This window comes from Halichoeres trimaculatus, unplaced genomic scaffold (assembly GCF_033239565.1).
Source record: "Halichoeres trimaculatus isolate MK-OKI-2021-1 unplaced genomic scaffold, fHalTri1.1 fHalTri1_scaffold_15, whole genome shotgun sequence".
NCBI lineage: Eukaryota > Metazoa > Chordata > Actinopteri > Labriformes > Labridae > Halichoeres > Halichoeres trimaculatus.
Genome location: NW_027437193.1, coordinates 981737 through 998863, shown reverse-complemented (window position 1 = coordinate 998863; position 17127 = coordinate 981737). Strand labels below are relative to the sequence as shown.

Sequence of the window (17127 nt, the reverse complement as noted above, 5' to 3'; positions counted from 1 at the left end):
GGGCATGTCGGCCCGGCAACGGCTGACGTTTGAGGTCTAAAAACAGACGGAGTGTCCCCCGCTGCACACACACACTCTCACACACACTCACACACACTCTCACACACACTCTCACACAGCAGCTCTCCTCTCTCCTTGCCTTCTTCTTGGTTTCTTTATTTTTTTACTTCTTAAATCTCGGTGACAACAACATTTCCTCGCGACGCCGTGTCCCCCCTCGTGTTGTCTCCCCCGCCGTCTCCCCCGCCGTCTCCCCCGGTATCTCCCGCCATGGACAGTCTAGAGAAGCAGCTCATCTGTCCCATCTGTCTGGAGATGTTCACCAAACCCGTGGTCATCCTGCCCTGCCAACACAACCTGTGCCGCAAGTGTGCCAACGACGTCTTCCAGGTGAGACATGATGACATCACTTCCTGTTACCTGCCTCGCACTGATCAAAGTAGTTAATGAAGTGTTATTGGTCTCTGATCTTGTCACTAACACGTCCACCTGACTGATGCCCCGCCCCCTGCAGGCGTCTAACCCCTACCTGTCCACAAGGAGCGGCTCCACGGTGACGTCCGGCGGTCGTTTCCGCTGCCCGTCCTGCCGCCATGAAGTGGTTTTGGACCGACACGGCGTGTACGGCCTGCAGAGGAACCTGCTGGTGGAGAACATCATCGACATGTACAAGCAGGGCAGCAGCAGGTAACACACACCTGGACACACCTGGACACAGCTGGACAGACAAGACCTACACACCTGTCTGCATACACCTGTGCTCATTCAAACAGTCTCATTAAGGTTCCCTTCAACACTTTGGCGGGAAATGGACTCTGACCAGGTAACAGCACAGGTGTCACTACCTGGTCAGAGTGATGTCATCAGGAATCTACTGTTACAGAGTCTGACAGAGCTTCAGATGTTTTCAAAGAGTTCACTGATGTAATGATTTCACAGCAAACAACAACAAACTTCAAAAACCACAAAAACAACAACAAAAATGACAAACAACAGCAAACACTACAAGAAACAACAACAAAAACATTAACAACGTTTTAACCACGTCTCTGAAAGGCTGTTGCCCAAGATGATTTTGTTTGTGTTAAGAAATATGTTGTTGTTTAAAGATGTATTATTGTTTAGAGATGTATGATGTTGTTTAAAGATGGGTTAAGGTTTTTACAAGAGTATTTTTCAGAGACATGTTGTTTTTCTGACATATTTTTGTTGTTTAAAGATATATGTTGTTGTTGAGAGACATTTTGTTTTTGTTGTTGTTTGAAGGCGTCCCACTTTAGCATCTAGCTGACTGTAAGCTAATACCTAGCCTCTGGAGTCCATTAGCTCAGTCACGGTGTTAGCTTAGCTTAGCACACACAGAAGGCCTCAGGGCCCTGCACATGGAGGGAGGTCAGCATGTGTGTCTCTGTGTCTCTGTGTCAACAGGATGTTTACAGATGGTGAGGAGGACTGTGATGGAGCTGACAGGTGTGTGTTAGCCGTTAGCCTGTAGCAGAGACTCTCTGGGTCTATTTTTAAACGAGGCCAAGTGAGACAGACAACAAGTCTGTGAGACAGACAGCAGGTCTGTGAGACAGCAGTTCAGTGAGACAGACAGCAGGTCAGTGAGACAGCAGCTCAGTGAGACAGACAGCAGCTCAGTGAGACAGCAGCTCAGTGAGACAGCAGGTCAGTGAGACAGACAGCAGCTCAGTGAGACAGCAGCTCAGTGGAATGTCACTGCTTGAGAGCACGTGGAGGACAAACCAACAAACATGTTGTCTTGAAGTGGGACAGCCAGAGGAACAGACACACTGACACAAAAAAACAACCTTTATAAATAAATAATAATAAATAATAATAAATATACATATACAATATACACAAACACATTAATACAAAAACACAAAAATACACAAATATATATAAAAAAAGGAAAACAAACACATAAATACACGAATACTTAAAATCAAAAATACAGGAATACATAAACACTGAAATACACAAATACATTTACACAAAAATACACAAAAACAGATAAATTAATTAACACATTAATACACAAATACAAAAACACATTTATTCACATATACACAAAATATAAATATACAAACACATAAATGTATTTATACATATTTACACATAAACACAAACACATGTAAACATAAATACATAAACACGTAAATCGACAAAAAACAAACACTTATATGCATAAGTACATAGATACATAAACACATTAATACACAAAAACACAAATACAAAAATACATAAATACACAAATACTAAAACTCATTAATACACAATCACATAAACACATTTATACACAAACATACAAATACATCAATACATGAATGCACAAAAATACATAGATACACAAATACACAAATACATAAACATAATAATACACAGATATTTATACACAAAGATACATAAACATTAACACAAATACACAAACAAAAGAATACACAAACACAAGAAACAAACAAAAAGTACACAAATACATATACACAAAAATACATTTACACAACAATACACAAAAACAAAAACCCATTTCTACACAATTACACAAACACATAAATTCAACAAACACATAAATGCATAAATACACAAAAACACAAACAAAATAATACACAAATATATATACACAAAAATGCATAAATATAAAATAACAAATACATATACACAAACACATTAATACACAAATACATAAACACATTAATACACAAATACATGAACATATTTATACATATATACACAAATTCACAAATACACAAACACATAAATTTATTTATACACATTTACACAAATATACAAAAATACATAAACACAAAAAATACACAACACATAAATACACAAATAAAGAAACATGTACACATAAATACATAAACACATAAATCGACAAAAAACAAACACATATATACATAAGTACATAGATACATGAACACATTATACACAAAAACACAAATACAAGAATACAAACACCTAAACACAAAAAACACACAAACAAAAAAATACACAAATACACAAAAATACATAGATACACATATACACAAATATATATTAAGACATAAATATACAAAAAACATTTAGCCATAAAAATGCAAATACACAAACACATAAACACATTTTTACACAGATTTACAATTACATCAAAACACAAATACACAAAAATATATAGATACACATTTACACAAATACATAATTATAATAATACACAAATATAGATATATCAATCAATCAATCAATCAATCAATCAACATATACACAGACAAATAAATACACACATACATAAACACATTAATACACAAATACATGAACATATTTATACATATATACACAAATTCACAAATACACAAAAATCCAGAAATACACAAAAACACAAATATATATTAATACACATTTACACACATATACAAACGTGTACATAAATATATAAACACATAAATCAACAAAAAACAAACACATATAAACATAAACACATAAACACATTAACACATAAACAGGATCCATAAATACACAGATACAAATACGTGCACAGAGCCATACTTGATCATCTCATTTTAGACAAGAGGACATCAGAAATATTGTAGTGTGTGTGTGTGTGTGCGTGTGTGTGTGTGTGTGTGTGTGTGTGTGTGTGTGTGTGTGTGTGTGTGTGTGTGTGTGTCAGCAGCAGGCCTGTCCCAGAGGTGAAGCAGCAGCAGCCCATGTGTGAGGAGCACGAGGACGAGAAGATCAACATCTACTGTGTGACCTGCAGCGTCCCCACCTGCTCCCTGTGTAAGGTGTTCGGGGCCCACAAGGACTGCCAGGTGGCCCCGCTGGACAGCGTCTTCCACACCCAGAAGGTCAGACTGACAGAGACCTGGGCTGAGGGAGGGGTCCACAGGTCCTCACAGGGTCTGACAGACCACCTCTAATGTCTGTGTGTGTATGTGTGTGTGTGTGTGTGTGTGTGTGTGTGTGTGAAGGTGGAGCTCACTGACTGTATCTCCATGCTGGTTGGGAACAACGAGCGGACTCAGGCCATCATCAGTCAGCTGGAGGAGACCTGCAGAGCTGTGGACGTGAGTCTGACCCCAGCACACACACACTCAGCTTCACACACACACTCACTATGTGTGTGTGTGTGTGTGTTTCCAGGAGAACGGGCGCAGGCAGAAGTCCAAGGTGTGTGAGACCTTCGACCACCTGTTCGCTCTGCTGGAGGAGAGGAAAGGAGAGATGACGCTGAGGATCAACTGTGAGCAGGAGGAGAAACTGGACTACATCCGCGGCCTCAGGAGGAAGTACAGCGAGCACCTGGAGGGCACCGCCAAGCTGGTGGAGACCGCCATCCAGACCCTGGACGAGTCCGAGATGGCCGTGTTCCTGCAGGTGACCCTGAACGCACCACGCTCTCAGAGTTAGACTGATGAAGGGTGTAGGTCAGAGCAGGATCAGGTGAAACCTTCAGGGTCTCAGGGTCTTAGGGTCTCAGGGTCTCAGGGTCCCCCTCCCCGGCCCTGCAGCCTCAGATCAGTCCGGTGTGTAACCTTCAGGTGTTGTTGTGTGAGGAGTAATCTGTCGTCTCTGTCCCTCACAGGCGGCCAAACCTCTGCTGCAGAAGTGAGTGTCCGTCTGTGACATCATGTGACTGTTTGTGATGTCATAATGACCTCTCTGCAGGTGGGTGGTCACCTGTTGCTGAGCTGTGTGTGTTCTGTCTCAGGATCGTGGCGGGCACCGACCTGTCCCACCTGGATAAGGTCCAACACGGCTACGAGAAAATGGAGCACTTCACGGCCAACTTTGAGCGTCAGAGGAGGGCGCTGAGCAAAATCGACTTCATCAAACGTGAGTCACATGTCCGTCCCATCGTCCAATCACAGACAAGACACCTGGATCCTATGGACCAATCAGGAGGGGCGTTCCTCCTTAGCTAGCCTCATAGCTTCACTCTGTCAGCTCAGCATGTGTGTGTGCTAAGGGTTAGCTCAGCTGTTAGCATGAAACCAGAGAACAGCGTTAGCAACCTGTGTTAGCATGAGCACAGCAGTTATTGTTATGTTTACTGGAGCTGTAGCTACAGTTCATGCTAAGCTGTTAGCTTGTAGTGAGTGAATACAGGCAACTGCTAATAAGTTAGCACAGAGCTAGCCTCACATGAACATTGTGCTGTCCCCTCAGTGGATGAAGACGATGATGATGAAGATGATGACGCTGTGGAGGTCAGAGGGACGACGGCAGGAAGCCGAGTGGAGCCGCCCCCGCAGGCTGCAGGACTCTCGGCCAATCAGCAGCCACCTCCAGCTCCTGCTCAGCCAACAGGAGCTCAGCTTTTAGCTCCGCCCCCTCAGAGGTCTGCAGAGGCCCCACCCACCACAAGGAGCCCCGTCCCCCCACCATCTGCCACGACCGCTCTGCCTCTCCCCACTGCTGGCTCCGCCCCTCAGGTATGACATCACACGCCACCTTCAGGTGCTGCTGGGTAATCTGAGCCTCACATGAGTTTCAGAAACATTTAAGAACTGATGTCTCTGTAGCGCTCACTGACTCCGCCCCCTCTCATCCTGCAGCAGCTTCAGTCCGATCAGCAGAACGAGTCCGAGGACAAAGATGGACCCAAACACGTCTTCTCCTTCAGCTGGCTCAACCAGAAGTGAGACCAGTCCAGGACCTGGGTCTGTCTGATCCGGTCTTCCTCTCTGTCAGACTCCTGAAGTATAATGATGTTATTTATGAGCTCATGTTCCCGGCTCTGAGTCCTCCAACAGCAGGAAACCGTCTGACTATAAGATTCTTTATTTTTTCAACTCAAACTCAGTCACTTTGTGTTCACGTCAAATGTTTTTAGTTGTAATGTGTTTAATAAATGGTCTTTTATTATGAAAATCTGTTCGAGGCCTGCTTCCTTTTCCTGTCTGAGCAGAAGTCTCCACAGACAGGTCTTGATGGAGCTGAGGCGATGAAGCAGGAAACAGCTGATGGATGAAGCTCTGTGGGTCTGAACACACTCAGTGACGCTAACCTCAGTCTGTGACTCTTCACTTCTTCACTGATTGATGCTAAATGCTAACGCTAACCGTGGTCTTACGGCGTCTGTGAGCTATAGTTAGAGGTTTCATGTCACACACAGGAATGTGAGGTTGCGTTATGTTGTTTGTTTTGTAAAGTTTGTGCTGAGAGCTGATTTATTGTCATCTTGACTGAATTTAAGTTTAGTTCCACTAAATGCCACAAGGGGGCTCAGCCTCCCCATCAAACAGCTTGCTTTGGTCAGCAGGGGCAACAGAAGGAGTCCCATTTCCTGTTTCCTGTCCCATTTCTTACCTGTTCACCTTTTTTTTTTTTTTTTAATTTGCCGCTTGTTTTTTTTTTTTTTTTTTTCCGAACATTCCACAATATACAAACTCTCATTGAGAATAATGAACACAAGGTACTTTCTTTTCCATAATAAAACATAAAAAACAGAACAAAGTGAAAGTTAAAAAAAAGAACATAACAACAATCTTAGAACACAGAGGGTTACGTAATTATAAAGGCATCCATAAATAAAGAGAGAAATCAAGCAGAGTTAGAGATAAAACAAGGTTCAGTTTGAAAAACTAAAAATAATACTGACAAAAAATACTCTGAAATTCTAATTTAAATAAATACATATGTGGTGAGGGACAAAAGTTTTAATTTAAATTTAAACAGCACAACGTTTGGAGAATAAATGAAAACAAATGTTTGTCCATCTGTAAAGTACAACATTAAACACTTATTGTAAAATTGTAACTGCAACCATACATTTACCCATACATTGTAATCCAAAACATTAACAACTAAAGTTAAAATAAAAGATTGTGTGCTAGATCGTAACAGATCCTTGTGGCATTTTTTGTCTTCAGTCGTTTTAGAGAGAGACAGAATCATTTAAACTCATTCATAAAGCAAGGAAAGGAGGGCCTGTGATTTCTCCACTCAGCACAATGGATACGGTATTTACACATCAATAAAACAAGATTGATAATCTCTGACACAGAATTGTCCAAACCATCCATGTAATAAAGAATGTGATTCCCTTCAAAGTTAGGAACATCATTTATCTTTAGTGAAACCCAATTTTTTTATATCCGTCCAAAAGGACTGAGACATTTGGCAGAAAAAAAATAGATGCTCCCATGTTTCATCATTATTATTATTATTACTTTTGGAAGAATTGGCCATTTGATAAATCTGGAAAAGGCTTTGTTTAAGGTGGCAGAGTTAACTCGCTCTGGGTTTTGTCGTAATCCTCTGCAAAAATCATGAAAAAGTCTGGATTTAAGAACAAAATTAATGTATTTGCCATTACATTTTTTTTTATCCATCAAATTAAATTTCTCAACCAAAAGAGTTGGTAATTTGGGTGAAATATTATTTTAATTTAGGAAATTCTGGTTTAAGTGGATTAAGGGTAAAGGAATTGCTTTTTGTAATTTTCTTAAATTGTTTTTGGGTACATTTAAAATTATAATTGACAATAAACTCAGTGTGACTCAAAAAGGAACCATCACAATTCATTAAACAGTCGCAAATATAATATTTTGTTTAAACCAAGTGTCAATAAACAACGATTTTTTGTTGATTCTTACCTGTTTACCTGTGTACAGGTATATATGCCATAAATCACACACAGGAGGTGTGCTGTGTTTGTGTGTCAGGCTTTTGTGCATGTCTGAAATTTTTAGAATAAGGCCTTATTTGGGGGATTAAAAATCAAGAATAATAAAAATCCCTGGAATCAAACTTTTCAACAACTTTCTCAAAGTTTGATTCATAAAACATTTACCAGTTTATGTTGTCATAAATAGTATCATATGTGGAGTGATGTTGACTTTCAACAGTTTAGGACAGTGACACCTTAGAGCAGCAGGTACGTTGTTAAGGTGTGCTGTGTGTTGGTTGTTGTGAGCAGTGTGTTCAGAGCTGTGTTAACCCAGTTAAACAGAGAAAGCCTTTATCTACTCATACTGCAGACGGCTGTTTATTATGTGCTGGAGGCGGTTTGTAGATAATTTCCCCTTCATGAAAACAAACAACCCTCTTAAAGGGCTTTTATTTTGAAGGGGAAAAAAAGGCGAGTTTGAAGGCCTCCATGGATTTCCTCCTGGGTGAGTCTCAGGTGTTTCAGGTGTTTCAGGTGTTTCAGGATGTGTATGGGGTCAGATAAACACGGTGAGGATAAGTTATGATCTTTTTTACTGTTTCATATTTAACCCTCCTGCTCTGACCTCTCTGAGGAGCCACTGATGAACATGAATAAAAAATGGAATGGAGCCTTTATTTTGAAAAGCACAGGAGGAAGCAGCCCGTCGTGTTGACGCCGCCTTGACGTCAGAGTGGTTAAAGATCGTGTCCCTCGCGCCGTGGATCAACTCACCGACGCTTCACGGAGATGGCCGGACGCGACCGAGTCGTTCACCTGCTCAGACAGCTGGAGCGCGCGGCGTAAGTCTGACCGTGGGTCCGTGGGTCAGAGCCGGAGGTCAGGGTGGTCCGGGTGGGTCCGGGTTCGGCCTGAAGCGGGGACGCTTCAGGGCCCGAGCCCCCCTCTGCTTGTTTTTCTCCGTGGCACAGGGAGCGTAGGTCTGATCCTGCAGAAACCAGTTCAGAAAACCTCCGGTTTTACAGACGCTTTTGTGTGTGTGTGTGTGTGTGTGTGTGTGTGTGTGTGTGTGTGTGTGTGTGTGTGTGTGTGTGTGTGTGTGTGTGTGTGTGTGTGTGTGCAGTTCGAGTCTGCGCAGAGCTCAGCTGGAGACTTTTACTGAAGGAAAGCAGAGAGTGTAAACATCCTCCAGACACAGGACTTCACACACACACACACACACACACACACACACACACACACACACACACACACACACACACACACACACACACACACACACTGAAAACTGCTTCATAAAGTTCAGTGTGTGTCACACTCTGCAAGGAGAGTCCCAGGGTCTGATGGACAAGGCTCAGACAGGGGTCAGGGGAAAGACCATGGACAGGGGACAGGTCTTACACCTCAGACAGGGGACAGGTCTCAGACCTCAGACAGGGGACAGGTCTCAGACCTCAGACAGGGGACAGGTCTCAGACCTCAGACTCCTCAGTCTTACTGTCAGAGCTGGATCACATGATCTCCTAGAGTGAAGAAAACAACAGGAACCAGTCGATCATTAACCCTCAGAGATCCAAACTCAAGGACCCAGGAAGAGGTCTGAGGGGTTTCTGACACTGCAGGTCAAAAACTGGACCCTCAGCAGGATTGTTATAATTATTGTGACTTTTATTATTGTTATTGTTTAAACATTGTTATTTGTTGCTGGCATGTTTTTGTTTTTATTGTTTGTTGTTGTTGTTGTTGTTGGACTGTCCAATCAGCTGATGATAAACTGGGTTCTGCTCTGAGTGACATGAATACTTGTTGTGTCCACAGGTGCAGATGTCCCGCCCACTCCAACACCTTCCATCAAGGTACTGGCTTTACATACACACAAACACATACACACACACACACACACACACACACACACACACACACAGAGTGACTTTTAATAACTGGGTGATTAACAAAGAGTAGGCTAGTGTCACAGAAAAAAAAAGTGATTTCCCAAATGCTGAAATTAACAACTTATGACAGCCTTGAGCCTAGACCCCTGATAGACCCCTGATAGACCCCTGATAGACCCCTGATAGACCCCTGATCGTCCACTGATAGTCCACTGATAGTCTTCTGATCGTCTTCTGATGAACCTGTTATTATAATTAAATCTACCTGGTTCTTTATTGGAACAACTCCCTAACATCACGAGAAGACGATCCATTCCTCAGTTCAGCATTTAATCTGGTCACAGGTAAGGTTTACAGCGCTGGTCCTGAAAGAATGAGCTCCAATATCCGGGAATATCCGGGATCCAATATCCAATATCGTTGCTACGCCTGCCAGAGGTTGAGTTAAACTAAACACGTGAGAGGAACTGGCCAAAAAACACGACTGACCCCACTGCCTCAACCCACAGCTGGTGTCAGTTTTCAGACAGATGTGCTTTAAGAGTGCTGTTGCTGTAACGTGTCCCTCTGCAGGTGTGATCAGCTGTTTCTGTGTCACCTGACTGTTTTCTCCACCTGCAGGTGCAGGCACTGCTACCTGCACCGTGAGGAAGACCGACTACGCCTTCGAGGTGACTCCCACCAAACTGTGTTTAGAGTGACCTGGTTTAGACCTGATCCCAGAATCCACTATGAGCTCTGACAGGAGCTTACCTGGGGGGTCACACCTGGACTCACTGGAGTCTCTGTGATTGGATAGTGTTGGCTCAGCTCCTCCTTCACCTCCTCCTTTCGCTGAGTTTCTGTTTGTTTGTCAATCCTCAGATGGCCAGTTCCAACATCAGATACGGAGAGGGAGTCAGCAGAGAGATCGGCATGGTAACCAAACATCATCATCATCACAAGTTGTTTCTCTCTCTCACACACACAGTCTAACCACTGACTGATCATTAACTGATCACTGACTGATCATCATCTGATCACTGACTGATCACTGATCACTGACCGATCGCTGACTGATCACTGACTGATCATCATCTGATCACTGACTGATAACTGACTGATAACTGACTGATCACTGACTGATCACTGATAACTGACTGATCACTGACTGATCACTGACCGATCATTAACTGATCGCTGACTGATCACTGACTGATAACTGACTGATCACTGACTGATCACTGACTGATAACTGACTGATAACTGACTGATCACTGACTGATAACTGACTGATCACTGACTGATAACTGACTGATCACTGATAACTGACTGATCACTGACTGATCACTGACCGATCATTAACTGATCGCTGACTGATCACTGACTGATAACTGACTGATCACTGACTGATAACTGACTGATCACTGACTGATCACTGACTGATAACTGACTGATAACTGACTGATTGCTGACTGATCACTGACTGATCACTGACTGATCACTGATCACTGACTGATCATTAACTGATCACTGACTGATCACTGACTGATCACTGACCGATCACTGACTGATCGCTGACTGTTCGCTGACTGATCACTGACTGATCGCTGACTGATAACTGACTGATCGCTGCCTGTTCGCTGACTGATCACTGACTGATCGCTGACTGACAGCTGATCGCTCGGTGTGATCCGTGCTCTGACCTTGACACTAAATGTTTCAGCGCTCCGTCCTCCAGCTGGACGTTCAGGCTCTGGTTCTTGACCTCAGTGGGTCCCTGTCCTCTGCTCCTCCTGCAGGACCTCCTGAACCTCGGGGCTAAGAACGTCTGCCTCATGACAGACAAAAACCTGTCCCTCCTGCCCCCCATGAAGGCTGTCCTCGAGTCTTTGGCAAAGAACGGGGTCAAGTACAAAGTCTACGACAACGTCCGCGTAGAGCCCACTGACACCAGGTGAGACACACAAACCAGGTGAGACACACAAACCAGGTGAGACACACAAACCGGGTGAGACACACAAACCAGGTGAGACACACAAACCGGGTGAGACACACAAACCGGGTGAGAAACACAAACCAGGTGAGACACACAAACCAGGTGAGACACACAAACCAGGTGAGACACACAAACCAGGTGAGACACACAAACCAGGTGAGACACACAAACCGGGTGAGACACTAACTGTTTGTTTGTGTGTGTTCCAGTTTTAAAGAAGCCATTGCGTTTGCTAAGAACGACTCCTTTGACGTGTTCGTGGCGGTGGGCGGGGGCTCTGTGATTGACACCTGTAAAGCAGCCAACCTGTACGCCAGCCACCCTGATGCTGACTTCCTGGACTTTGTCAACGCTCCCATCGGGAAAGGGAAGCCCGTCACTGGCGCCGTGAAGCCGCTGATCGCAGGTAAAACACCAAGATGACCGCAGCGAGTCATTAAATTAAAGTTGTTTAAACAACAAATTAAAGTCATGAAATTATCAAATTTAAATCTTTAAATCATCAGATTAAAGTCATTAAAAAATCAGATTAAAGTCGTTAAAATATCAGATTAAATTAATTAAATTATCAGATTTAAATTAATAAAAACATCAGATTAAAGTCATTAAATTATCAGATTAAAGTCATTTAATAATCAGATTAATGTCATTAAATTATCAGATTTCAATTATTAAAAACATCAGATTTAAATTATTAAAATGTCAAATTAAAGTAATTAAATCATCAGATAAAGGTCATTTTATGATAAGATTGCAGTCATTAAATTATCAGATTAAAGTCATTAAATAATTAGATTAAAATCATTGAATTATCAGATTTGAATTATTAAGACTTCAAATAAAGTCATAAAATTATCACATTCAATTCATTGAATTATCAGATTAAAGTCATTAAATTATCAGATTAAAATCATTTAATTATCAGATTAAAGTAATTTAATTATAAGATTAAAGTCATTAAATCATCGGATTTAAATTATTAAAAACACCAGATTTAAATTGTTAAAATATCAGATTAAAGTCATAAAATTATCAGATTAAAGTTATTAAATTATTAGAATAAAGTCAACAAATGATCAGATTAAAATTATTAAGACATCAAATAAAGTCATTTAATTATCACATTAAAGATATTGAATTATCAGATTAAATTCATAAAATTATCAGATTGAAGTCTTTAAATTATCAGATTAAAGTCATTGAATTGTAAGATTAAAGTCATAAAATTATTGTTTTAAAGTCAGTTAATTATCAGATTAAAGTCATTAAATCATCAAATTTAAATTATTAAAAACATCAGATTTAAAATGTTAAAATATCAGATTAAAGTCATTGAATGATCAGATTAAAGTCATTTAATGATCAGATTAAAGTCATTAAATTGTAAAATTAAAGTCATTTAATTATCAGATTTAAATAATTCAGACATCAGATTTAAAAAAAAGTGTCTTTGTTATGGGAAAAAGTTTTGCTTTTAATCCTTTTTTCCTTTGAACTCTTATTTTGAAAGGACAGGTGAGAGGAGGGGCCAGCTGTCTGCTCTGACAGCAGGTGTGTGAGGTGTGCTGTGGTGGTAATCTCTACAACAGGTTTCTTTAATCTGTGACTCTGTAATCAGGATTATAATCTCAGCTCACATGTGGTCTACAGAGGACCTGGGGTGTTCAGCAGCCGATCTAACCTCTGCCCTGGTCTCTTGTCTTATCCGTTGTACACTGGTCAAGGTTTGCGGCGCCTCTGAAGACGGCAGAGGTCAAAGGTCAGGGTCTAACCCACTTTATTTTTCTCTCGTTTGTTCCTCAAAGTTCCAACGACGGCGGGGACCGGCAGCGAGACCACGGGGGTCGCCATCTTTGACTACGAGCCTCTGAGAGCCAAAACAGGTACAGCTTCAGATGGACACCTGTCCGTCAGAGAGGCCACGCCCCCTTTAACCCTTAATCTGCTGTGAGCACGGTGCTCTGTGGGGACAGACTCTGGTGGACACTCAGGGAACTGCAGTCAGGCTGAAGATGACATCAGAGTTGATCTGAGCTGTGATTCGTTGTCTGTGTCCAGGTATTGCCAGCAGAGCCATCAGACCCATGCTGGGGATCGTGGACCCCAAGCACACACTGAGCATGCCCGAGAGAGTGGCCGCCAACAGTGGCTTCGACGTGCTCTGGTCTGTGTGTGTGTGTGTGTGTGTGTGTGTGTGTGTGTGTGTGTGTGTGTGTGACTTTTTAAACTCTGTGTTAGTGATGATGTAAAATAAATCCTCTCCCTGGTCCCACTCACCTGCAGGCTGAGGGTTCCCCTGAGCCCTGAGTCCAGGTGAGGTGACATCAGCTGCTGATCCTAAAAAACCCTGGTCTTTACCCCCAGACCAGAAACCAGTTCCTGATCAGGTGCAGGGCTCAGCCTCACGTTCAGTCTCCTCCTCTCGCTAACCTCTCGCCCACATACGGAGGGGCCCCTGAGGGCCTCAGCGTGAGCTTTGACTTCGAGAAGCTGCGTTAATGATTCAAGGAGACGATAAAGACTGAAGGACTCCACAGAGTCCACCAGAGTCCACTTAGAGCCCAGCCCGAGATGAACCAGATTATGGTTGGTCACTCTGATATCTGAGCGTCCTCAGCTGCAGGACAGGATTTCTTTAGTCCAGTTAAAGTTCAGGGAGGAAACACAGACCCCCTTTTACTGGAAGGGGCCCCTGGAGTCAGAGAAACAGGTTCAACACAGATCCTGCTCACCTTTGTTTGTTAGACGAACTGGGCCCAGACTGAATCCTGTGAGCCCAGCATCAGGAGGTTTCAGAGACCGTGTCCATTTTCAAAAACTAAAACCTCCCCAAAATACTTTTGTCCACACGCAGCAGGAAAATCCACCTCTAAGTGTGACTCTGAGCATGTCCAACCCATACGTGTCTCAGTGTTTTTCAGGCGTGAAACCTGTACCAACCAATCAGAGTGAGCCTCATCATTCAGCTGTGACCTTTGAGAACCAAAAACTCTGTTTCATCAACGTCAACACAAAACCGTGAAACCAGCGTTTTCCAAAATCTCTACTTTGACTAGAGTTTTCAGAAAACATCGTTTTTAGTGAGGCAAACATACTCTCATATTGTTTTTATCCCTTCAGTCACGCTCTGGAGTCCTACACCGCCCTGCCCTACCACCAGAGGAGCCCCTGCCCCCCCAACCCCATCAACCGCCCTGCCTACCAGGGCAGCAACCCCATCAGCGACGTCTGGTCCCGCCACGCCCTCAACGTGGTCGCCAAGTACATGAAACGGTGCGTAGAGGTTTTTTATTGTAACGCAGCAACACGAGTCAAAGTCAAAACAGAATCTTTCCTGTTTGGTCTGAGTCCAGATAAAATGAAGCATCAGCTCTTTCTGAAACTGAGTCCAGACTTCTGATTGGTTGATTCTGATTGGTTGATTGTCTGTTGACAGGGCGGTACGTGACCCTGAGGACCTGGAGGCTCGGTCCAGCATGCACCTGGCCAGCGTGTTTGCTGGTATAGGTTTTGGGAACGCTGGAGTCCACCTGTGGTGAGGAGCTGGTCGATAATGACCCTCACTGATTGGCTGTCAGCTCTCAGACTCTGCAGACACCACGGCGTCTTCTTTGATGGTTTTATGTTAAAATAAAGTTTGACTTGAACCGTTCCTGATGAAACGTCTCCTCCTCTGCAGTCACGGGATGTCGTACCCCATCGCTGGTAACGTGAAGACTCACTCAGCAAAGGGTTACAGCGTGGATCACCCCCTGGTGGTGAGTGGTGGGATTACTCTTACAGACATTCAAGGTGCCACTCTTCTTCTTCTCTGTGGATCAGGGTCTTTTTTAGTCCCTAAAGACAAACCTGTGTGTGTGTGTGTGTGTGTGTGTGTGTGTGTGTGTGTGTGTGTGTCCTCAGCCTCATGGACTCTCTGTGGTCCTCACCTCTCCCGCTGTCTTCAACTTCACAGCCCCCATGTGTCCTGAGCGCCACCTGGAGGCTGCAGAGATCCTGGGTATGTAGAAACAGGGACAGCTGAAAAACTCTGACCTGGACCCAGATCAGGGTTTCTAGCCCGGATAAGTCCGACCTGGTCATGTTAGTTTAGACCAAGGGTCTTCAACCTGTGGCTCTGGACCCTCATGTGGACCTTTGACTCCTCTGCAGTGTCTCCTTGTAGCTTTAAATAAATATTATAGAAATAAAGAATAGTTATTTTTACAACAGAGGGTATTGATGATTAAAGACACTGACACTAAATACAATTGTGTTAGAATTTTGTATAAATAAATATACGTCACCTTTTTCAATAAAGCTTTCCTTTTTTTTAAGTTTTTGCATTTTTTTAAATTTAAATTTTTTAACATATTTTTTTCTTGATTTAGAAAAATCATTTTTTTGGAGGATTTCACTTTTTTTTTTCATTTTATTTCAAATGTAGCAAATTTTGGAAATTACTTATATGCAAATTAATGAAATTTTTGCAAATTTCTGACATTTTATTTTTTGGAAGTTTTCACATTTTTAATTTATTTTTTTAATTTAACAATTTTTTTTAAAAAATTCAAAACTTTTGAAATTTTAGAAATTTTTCAGTTGTTAAAAAATATTTGCAAATTTATCAGAAATAAAAAAAAGTTATTCACTAGATTTTTTACACTTTTTTTAAACTACTTTTCAGAATTTTAGACACTTTTTTGTCTTGATTGTGAAGATAAAGTAGGTTTTGTGGCTCCTGAACGACTTTAATCCAGGTGAGCCGAAGCAAATTGGCTCTTATGAAAATAAAGGTTGGAGACCCCTGGTTTCGACCAACACCAAGGGGCTGTTAGTCACCCTGTGCTGCGTTCAGGTGCAGTAACAGACCCTCTGTGTTACGTTCAGGTGCAGATATCCGTCAGGTGAAGCGTGCGGATGCGGGGGCCGTCCTTGCAGACACGCTGCGTCACTTCCTGTTCGACCTGCATGTGGAGGACGGACTGGGAGCTGTGGGATACTCTAAGGACGATATCCCGGCGCTGGTTAAAGGAACCATCCCTCAGGTGTGTGTCTGTACCTGGGCCCCGGAGCCCGGGTCCTGACCTGACGAGTCCGGGTTCATATCAGACCAACATGTTCCTGTTTCCAGGGGAGTAAGGGTAAAATATTCTGTGTGTGTGTGTGTGTGTGTGTGTGTGTGTGTGTGTGTGTGTGTGTGTGTGTGTGTGTGTGCAGGAGCGAGTGACCAAACTGTCTCCCAGGGAGCACACTGAGGAGGACCTGAGCCACCTGTTTGAGGCCTCCATGAAGCTCTACTGATCCCTCCGTCCTTAGACTGACCTCAGGCCTGCTCTGTGTGGAGCTGCAGTTCCTCTAGCAGCCACTAGATGGTGCTGTCTCTACAGCTGCCAGAGTCCTGTGCAGCTGCTCACCTCAAGTGCCACGAAGTGAAACTGACTGTGAACGTTTTTCCTGCTCAGAAAATAAAAAATGTGAAAGTTTGATAAAATAAGGAGCCTGTGTTTGATTTTTTAAGGTGGTCCCAACAGAAAACATAGATTACAGCGGGACAAACAGCTCATCCTCTGTTGATTTATGAGATTTATCTCATAAATTAATTACTTTATTCTCATAGATTTATGATGATAATCTTGTGAATTAATTAGTTTAGTCTCAAAAAATTTATAGATTCTTCT

At 42.6% G+C, this 17127-nt stretch overlaps 2 protein-coding genes across 3 annotated transcripts; both read left to right on the top strand.

The window, feature by feature from the left end:
• The first annotated feature begins 12 nt into the window (after positions 1-12).
• Positions 13-5798, top strand: LOC141803844 (E3 ubiquitin-protein ligase TRIM63-like). Of its 2 annotated transcripts, none has more exons than XM_074687866.1 (9): positions 13-390; positions 515-687; positions 3656-3830; positions 3954-4049; positions 4126-4359; positions 4568-4590; positions 4694-4818; positions 5152-5417; positions 5541-5798. In XM_074687866.1, exons 1-9 carry the CDS (start codon positions 271-273, stop codon positions 5625-5627), a joined length of 1299 nt encoding a protein of 432 aa, XP_074543967.1. In that variant the 5' UTR covers positions 13-270; the 3' UTR covers positions 5628-5798. The 2 variants fall into 2 exon arrangements, with proteins under 2 accessions (XP_074543967.1, XP_074543966.1); XM_074687865.1 differs by having other exon boundaries at positions 3653-3830.
• Positions 5799-8284: 2486 nt separating this feature from the next.
• adhfe1 (alcohol dehydrogenase iron containing 1) lies at positions 8285-16920 on the top strand. Its single transcript, XM_074687863.1, has 14 exons — positions 8285-8439; positions 9416-9453; positions 10111-10160; positions 10354-10407; positions 11271-11425; positions 11677-11873; positions 13273-13350; positions 13526-13631; positions 14588-14740; positions 14904-15002; positions 15147-15225; positions 15371-15467; positions 16337-16494; positions 16667-16920. Exons 1-14 carry the CDS (start codon positions 8387-8389, stop codon positions 16748-16750), a joined length of 1401 nt encoding a protein of 466 aa, XP_074543964.1. The 5' UTR covers positions 8285-8386; the 3' UTR covers positions 16751-16920.
• Positions 16921-17127: the final 207 nt, after the last annotated feature.

Excerpts from the sequence above, each read along its gene's own strand:
- LOC141803844 (XM_074687865.1), top strand. The coding sequence starts at position 271 with ATGGACAGTCTAGAGAAGCAGCTCATCTGTCCCATCTGTCTGGAGATG. Across the intron at positions 3,831-3,953 it reads GCGTCTTCCACACCCAGAAG|GTGGAGCTCACTGACTGTAT; the intron begins GTCAGACTGACA and ends GTGTGTGTGAAG. Across the intron at positions 4,819-5,151 it reads CAAAATCGACTTCATCAAAC|TGGATGAAGACGATGATGAT; the intron begins GTGAGTCACATG and ends CTGTCCCCTCAG.
- adhfe1 (XM_074687863.1), top strand. The coding sequence starts at position 8,387 with ATGGCCGGACGCGACCGAGTCGTTCACCTGCTCAGACAGCTGGAGCGC. Across the intron at positions 11,426-11,676 it reads GTAGAGCCCACTGACACCAG|TTTTAAAGAAGCCATTGCGT; the intron begins GTGAGACACACA and ends TGTGTGTTCCAG. Across the intron at positions 11,874-13,272 it reads CGTGAAGCCGCTGATCGCAG|TTCCAACGACGGCGGGGACC; the intron begins GTAAAACACCAA and ends TGTTCCTCAAAG.